The 7,489-nt window shown below is 50.0% G+C and overlaps 1 protein-coding gene across 1 annotated transcript in view; it reads right to left on the bottom strand.

Annotated features, from left to right (window-relative positions):
* Positions 1-1,801: 1,801 nt before the first annotated feature.
* The window catches only part of htr5ab (5-hydroxytryptamine (serotonin) receptor 5A, genome duplicate b), a 6,549-nt gene continuing 861 nt past the window's right edge, over positions 1,802-7,489 (bottom strand). Inside the window, exons 2-3 of the mRNA XM_029149047.3 lie at positions 4,705-5,490; positions 1,802-3,056 (exon numbers count right to left, since the gene is read on the bottom strand). Of these exons, the coding sequence (XP_029004880.1) occupies positions 2,724-3,056; positions 4,705-5,412 (1,041 nt within the window). The 5' untranslated portion in view covers positions 5,413-5,490 and the 3' untranslated portion in view covers positions 1,802-2,723. The remainder of the gene's footprint in view (positions 3,057-4,704; positions 5,491-7,489) is intronic.

Below are 7,489 nucleotides of genomic sequence, written 5' to 3'. Positions count from 1 at the left end.
TGATGACGCTTAGATGTGACCCTGAGGCCTTCTGAAGCGATGTGAGGCAGGTTTTTCAGGGTCTCAGCAGCTGCACCTTCTGCATCAACATGGCTTAAATATTGTTTATAGTATTATAATAATTGTCCATTTCCCAGTGATGTCATCGTGCTCGGGTTTCCTGTGTTGTGCGCTAATTAACAAATGTTGCCATGATAAATATTAGACAGGAATTCTGCTTGTGTTCGGCCGAAGCAGCACAGGTCATAAATTATAAAAGTTAAAATCCAGTAAGCACTGTCCGTGCCGGTTCTATCTTAAGGCGGAGAAAGGTTTATTGGCTTGCACCTCCTCCAGGGTGCTTTAGAATTTCCAATTTTCTATTCTCGCCTTGTGTTTTGCCCTGAGAACCTGAATTAAAACCCGAGCGGGGAGTGGAACTGGGGGCGAGCCAGCGAGAGCGATGCCCTCGTTCATATCGCGCGTACGCTCCCCGGGATCGTCTCCTCCGCTGCTCCCCGCTGTGCGGCTTCTATTTGGATAAAGCTGAGACGTCGCAGAATAACAAGCAGAACAACAGTAAAGTCACAGTCGGCGACGCCTCAGACGGGAGGGAGACAGGATCCACTTTGTTGTCAGGATGAGAGAGTTCTGGTTCAGTCTGCTCCAAACTCTCAACCATACGAGTTATTATAATGATGGACAGTAGTGTCTTTGGAACAGAAGTGATATATATGAACCTTTTTGATAATATTTGACTGTAAATTCTATTAAAATGAACATACTGTGACTCTTCTATGCACTGAGCCACGTTTTCCATGCACCACGTTTTGCAGCTTTCCGCGTTGCACCCCTTTCTGTAGCTGCAGCCCAGCTTGGCCTCGCCAGGGGCTGCGTCTAATCTCGTGTCGCTTTAGCCAAGCCACATTTCCATGCTGCTTGCCGCCTTGCCTGAAACGGCTGTGCTCCCTTGAACGGCGGCGGCGGCGGCGCTCACTCCTGGCTCTGAACCGTGCTGGCTGCGATTGGACACGCCGGAGCCTGCTTATGAAACGATCCCCAGTTGTCAGGCAATGACGGAGATAAAAATACAACTCCCATCAAGACGCAGGATTCTCTCAGCCTTTCATTCTGTCTTGTTCCTCTTCTGCTGGTTTATGCAGGCGTGTGTGTGTGTGTGTGTGTGTGTGTGTGTGTGTGTGTGTGTGTGTGTGTGTGTGTGTGTGTGTGTGTGTGTGTGTGTGTGTGTGTGTGTGTGTGTGTTTGCTATCACTCTGTAACTTATATCCAGCAGGAGGCCCCGTGGCTCTTGCTCTCATATGTTTTCCTTACAAGGCCACATATAAACTACCTGCTTATTGTCAATTCCATCTAAGGTTCTGGTATGAGAAAACAGGCAGCATATGGGTTTACACACAGATAGACCGTTCAAGATGTCACTACTGTTGGGTTTGAGCTATTTATGGTTTAATGAGCAAGCAGATGAGTTCCTAGTTTGCGCAGGCTGAACAGGAACATCCACCACTGTACACACTGTGTTCTATGCACACAAACACACACACAAACACACACACACACACACACACACACACACACACACACACACACACACACACACACACACACACACACACACACACACACACACACACAGTGTGGTGACCACCGTCTCCACCCTCGTGTCCAGGTTAGCAGTAAGGTTGTTGTGTTGCCTGAGCTCTGAGGCCAGTGAGTCCAGTTTCCTGGCCAGGCATCTTTCCACAAGGTTTTTTATATCCTGCCCAGTGTTGGCAGGTTTTTCCTCTAGGAAACACACAAAAGCAGTGATATAGATTTTTTATACACTTCAGTTGACTCCACAGAATTTTTTTTTACCATATGTAATATTAGACACTGTCCAGTAGAATCAGTTGTGCTGTTTCAAACCTGGATAAAGGTAATGAACACATTAAATGAAGCCCAAATCACCCACTTAAACAATTTAATAAAAATTAGGGTAATTTAGAGGACGAAATCTAAATTAACACGTCATATGGTCAACCTTCATATTCATCGTATCCAGTGTTCTTTGTGCCAGTGTAACACCACCAGTCATTCTCTAAGCATCTCAGCCCGCGGCTTCTCCAGTCAGCGAAACGTCAGCTGTGTTTTTAATGTCCCTTCTGCTTCTTGTCTGCTTCAGAATCTGCCATGGGCTCATTTGTGGCCGCAGTTACTCAACAATGGCTCTATTCCAAGATGATGATAAGTGGTTTTCTGTTATTGTCCTGCACATTTAAGTGGCGGATATGTGAACAAACTGCAGACGATTCAGTACCGGCGGCTCCAAGCTGAAGGTCTTTGTCTCTTCAACTAAATGCACTTTCTAATCTCTTTTTGTTGTTGTCTAACTGGTGTTTGGGTTATTTTTTTCATTTCTAAATGAATATTCTTCAACATTTCTCCCAGACCCACTTTGACGCTATCCTCAGCAGCCGCGCAAATAAGAACGAAGCTGCTAATTAGAGGTCGCGTATGAGACAAGAGACAGAGGACCAACCCGTGGACAGCGCTGTGTTTATTCTCCTCTTTGCAGACAGAGTTCAGACACCCTCAGAGCCATCTCAGTCCATCTATAAAACACCACCTAAAGAAAAGAGACATAGTTTACACGGTGCCTTCTGTGGGCTTCTTCTTCTCTGCGTGGAGGAGGGACGACACGAGTGGAGTGCATGCTGGTGCAGTGTTGGAGCTGAGCGAAAGGCTCAGCGCTGCCGCGAGAACAGGTTCCTCAGGGCGTTGTTGTAGTTCTTATTAAACGCCGTGTATATGAGCGGATTGAAGAAGGAGTTGGAGTAGCCCAGCCACAGGAAGATGCTCTTCCAGATGGGCGGGATGTCGCAGGAGCACAGCGGCACGATGAGCTCGGTGATGAAGAAGGGGATCCAGCAGAGCACGAAGACGCCGATGAGGATGCCCACCATGAGCGCCGCCTTCTTCTCCTTCTGCTCCCGCCACGTGTCGCCGTCCGTCTGGAAGGTCACGGTGGCGTGGCGCACGGTGAACACCATCTGGGGCTGGTGCGCCTCGGCTTTCACCTGGCAGCGACAGAGCCCATCAGCCTCGTGATCAATCAGACATCGCCGGGAGAGCGGCTTCTTTTACGTTAGAAGGCAGCAAATTCCTGCAGCGCGAACGCTGGATTATACAGTGTGGAGCCAATTCGACAGGTGGATAAACAAGTCTAAAATGATCCTTTCATTTGATGCACGCACACACACTCGCACACACACACAGCGCGGAGCCGGAGCGACGCCTTAATTTGCATTTTCCCACGGCTCGTTTTGTGGCATTTCGCAAACGCACCGCGAAGCTGGAAAAAGCAGAAAAGAAAATGTCAAGATTAATCTGCCGACTTCCTCCTCTCCCGCTTGTTGCCTGGCGCAGCTCAAGGCCGACTGTTTTTTTCTGTTTACGAGGTGAAGCTGTCAGGTCACTCCACCGCCGCGCGGAGTTTATACAGACAAAGCATCAAGGTGTGGGGAAATAAAGGCAGCACTCCATGCAGGGGATGCTGCTGGAGGTCAGTGGGACATGGACGAAGCTCCTCCATTTACACTGCAGGGCTGTGACGCGGGTTACTAATACAAGACACCTCAACATAATCTACTAGACGATGCAAAGTGAGCACTTAATGGCTCCTTTATATAGCTAGCCTCCAGCTTAACAACGGACAAGATGTGAACCTTCACGCATCAGCGTGACTTTTTCTCTCTGTTGCGACCTGAACCATTTTCCCAAACCGCCCCACTGACTTCTTTGCTCAACCGGGCCTCACACCCATCGATACTCTATTTCTGCCGCGCTGAGTCTCTGCGTCACCGTGCCGTTGGAGTGGGTGTTGTTGACGGACGAGTGCAGGAGGTTTATTGTCTCCTGCTGCTGCTGCTGCTGCTCACATCGCAGCTCTCTGCAGACGTCTCCCGGGGCCGCGACTCCTCCGAGCGCACTTGGAAGTCGCGAAATAAACTTCGGCTCAGTAATGAGACGTTCGCGATACGAGCAGGAGCTGCGAGCGTGGAAATGGAACCTGACATAAGAGTCATTCTATAAACGTCGAGGCGAATCCATTTCATCGGCTAATTTGGCCTTAACTGATGTTCTGCTCCCGTTATTAAGAGGCTACTTGAGCATTTTTTTTTAAAAAAGAAAACAGAATTTGGGTGAAGTTTATTTTTATAAACAGCCTTTCATGGTGGGATTCAGATTTCTCCCTAGGTAAAATCCGGACACACGCTTAGTTCTCACAGGACAAATTTCCATGATTAAATATTTGCTAATGGATGTGGAAAAGAGCCAGACTTTAGTGTCAGATTAGTGAAATGCCAGAGCCAGGAAGGTGCTGTAGCCCATTAAATGAGCTGGAGGAGGTATTTATAGCCTTCTACATCCCACCTACGCGCATTAACAAGCTGGTGGTGATGAGATGAGCAAGATGGCTTCAATTATTTGTCCGTATGCTTATATACCAGCTACTTATGTTTCCCTGATCACTGCTAAATAGCTCATCAGCCGCTATAATAAATACCCGCACAGCAACTCATGCTCGTGGGTCAGGGGCATCAACCATTTGCAGGAGAAATTTGCATCATTTCACGCATGAGGGAGGGGATAATGATACTGCGACTTACAGGAAGAAGGGGTCGTTTTGGGAAATGGGTTTTAAAGAAGCGGATGAATAATCACCTCAGCCATGGGTGTGATCGTGTTGGTCTTGCGGGAGCCGATGCGGAACTTGGCGGCCTTGTAGATCTTCCAGTACACAAACAGCACCACGCAGAGCGGCAGGTAAAAGGCCCCGAAGGTGGAGAAGATGGTGTAGGACGGCTCCTGGCTCACCTGGCACTTCATGCCCTCCGAGTAGGTCTCCCCCCAGCCGAAGAGCGGCGACAGGGAGATGATGGCGGACAGCAGCCACGTCAGCGCGATCATCACGTTGGAGATCTTCTTGCGCGTCTTGAGCGTGTACTCCAGGTGCCTGGTGATGGACCAGTAGCGGTCCAGCGCGATGGCCGTCACGTTCCAGATGCTGGCCGTGCAGCACAGCACGTCGAAGGAGATCCACACCTGGCAGAGCACGCGGCCCAGCTTCCACAGGCGCCCGTTGAGCTCGTGCACCAGGCTGAGCGGCATGACCAGGGCGGCCACCATCACGTCGGAGATGGCCATGGACGCCACCAGGTTGTGCGGCACGCGGTGGAACGTGCGCACGCGCAGGATGGTCACCAGCACCAGCAGGTTCCACACGAAGGTGGCCACGGCCAGCATCGCCAGCAGGGTCAGCGTGAGCACGCTGAAGACGGAGAACGGCCGGTAGATGTTGCCGCCGGAGCCGAGGCCGTCCGCGGCGCCGCTCAGGTTGCCCGGCGGCGAGCTGGCGTTGGGATACGTCATGGCGGCGGCGGCGGCGGCGAGCGGCCCCCGCGGGGGGTCCGGGCACCTCGGGCGCTGTGTGCAGACGGGCGCTGGACTCTGCAGCAGGGAGAGGGAGGAAGGAGAGGCTGTGACGTCACATACAACATTGTGCTGCGTAAAAGCGGCTTTGCTGCTGTCTGCGGAGGCGTCGCTGTGCATCGGTGTGTCATTCACTAGAGGGGTAGTTTAGTGATTTGCTCGCAGTAGTAAAAAGCACTTGAGTTTCTCATTTCAGCTGTCAAGCAACCTGCCTACAACTTTCAAGTGCCATTTCCTCTGCCGTTAATAGGGCTTAAAAGTACTCAGGGACATAACTGGGCTCGGAAAAGACCATAAATATTCAGTTTCATCATCCCACTGCCGTCCTTTGATTTGCATCAATGTCAAGACTGCAGCAAAACGAGGCTTTAAGCGACGTCTCCGTCGTTCGGGAGCATCTGCCGCTCGCGTCCATCAGGAGGATCCCGTGTTAAGCGTTCAAGCGGGTTTCTGGAGAGCAGAGTCTGTTTGCACCAGCAACCAGGGCGTCGGAGGGACGCGTGCAGTGAACACGCCGCCGCCTCGCTTTGACAGAGCGGCTCCGTGGACGCGTTCGGGGGGAACGCGTCTGAACACAGCGTTCAGCAGTGCAGGAACAAGGAGCTGAAAGCAGCGTCTGTCTGGATGTGGCGCTCGTCACAGCGTCTTTCATATCAACTGCGGGGTTTCAGACCTGTCATGATCCGGTGCCACGACGTCCGACCAGACTCAGCTCTGACCCACAGGAGAGAGTGTTGGAAGCATCACTGGAGGCAGTAATGAGTTCATGCATCGCGTTCTGAAAAGCATATTCAGATGTGCTTGATTTGACAGTCTCTCGAGATGTTAATTTTGATCATTAGTCACGATTCCTCATTTATAAATGCAGAGTTTAAACTTCTCCTGATTGAATCTAATACTTCTAAAGATGCTAATTATGGATGTTGATGCATTGGCCTCTTTAAACTTGGGCTTCACCTACAGTGGCGCATCTTAGATGTGATGGTTCATTTTGCATGTCTCCTCCTGTGACGTCGCCATGAGGGAATGGGGATGATTGGCTCAGACCTCGACAGTCTGCTGGGCGCAGGACAAATAACAGTAATGAGGCTTTCTAATTCATGTAATTCACTAGAAATAATTGCCCCTAATTGAGTTTGATTTAAATTGCAGGGTGTAATCAATAGGATCATATTCTTGTAGCTGCTTGGCCCCAACAGCGTTACTTCGCGCTTTATTACTGGAGCATTAATCGGGTGAATAAATCACCCAAAGGTTTTTAAGCACATCTAGAGTTTTCTGCTGCGAAATCTACATAAACCACAGCGAAGATGCAAATTAAATCCAATTAAATTATTCATTTTCTGTAATTTTTTTTTTGCAGCCAGTGAGTTGTGTCAGATTGATCTGCGCCTTATCAATCAATAAGACCCAGCGGGTTCTACAACAACACCAGCCATATCTCTGTCACTCTCTGTATTTATATGACGTGTGACCCTGTCTCTCAGCTCCACAAACTCCAATCACAGGGTCCAGCCCTCTGTTCTGTCCTCGCTCTTATTAACAGGCCCGATAGCCATGAAATTGGACAAACATTATGAGAGGAACGGGCAATCAAACATGCGCCATTCAGCAGAGTGACGTCACAGGCCAGGTGTCGATTGACGTGGGACACGTGACATGCGGGGGAACGCGCGCACGTTGGACGCAGCTTCATGATTAGTGGGTTTGTTGGTCCAATAGCTGTGTGGGTTAAGTGTCAGCTCAGGTCAGCCTCTGTCTTGAAAGTGGAACGTGACATCTGGCACATCTGCTTGACAGCCTCGTGGGGTTTCACTCTGAGGAGTGCGATTGATTTAAAGTCACTCACACATCAGAATGTAAATAACAACTGAATGGCATTTCCCGCAATGCTGCTCATTCTTTGCTGCTCGTCTCTTTCTCTAGCAACGCCATCAAGACCCCCCACAGCGCTGGAAAAGTAGTCTGACATCTCAATTTGGAGACACACACTGTCACAAGCGTGCGGTTTAAACAG

The sequence above is a fragment of the Betta splendens genome, chromosome 4, assembly GCF_900634795.4.
Source record: "Betta splendens chromosome 4, fBetSpl5.4, whole genome shotgun sequence".
NCBI classification, from domain to species: Eukaryota; Metazoa; Chordata; class Actinopteri; order Anabantiformes; family Osphronemidae; genus Betta; species Betta splendens.
The sequence above is the reverse complement of the archived record's forward strand: the minus strand, read 5'-3'. Positions and strand labels throughout refer to the sequence as shown.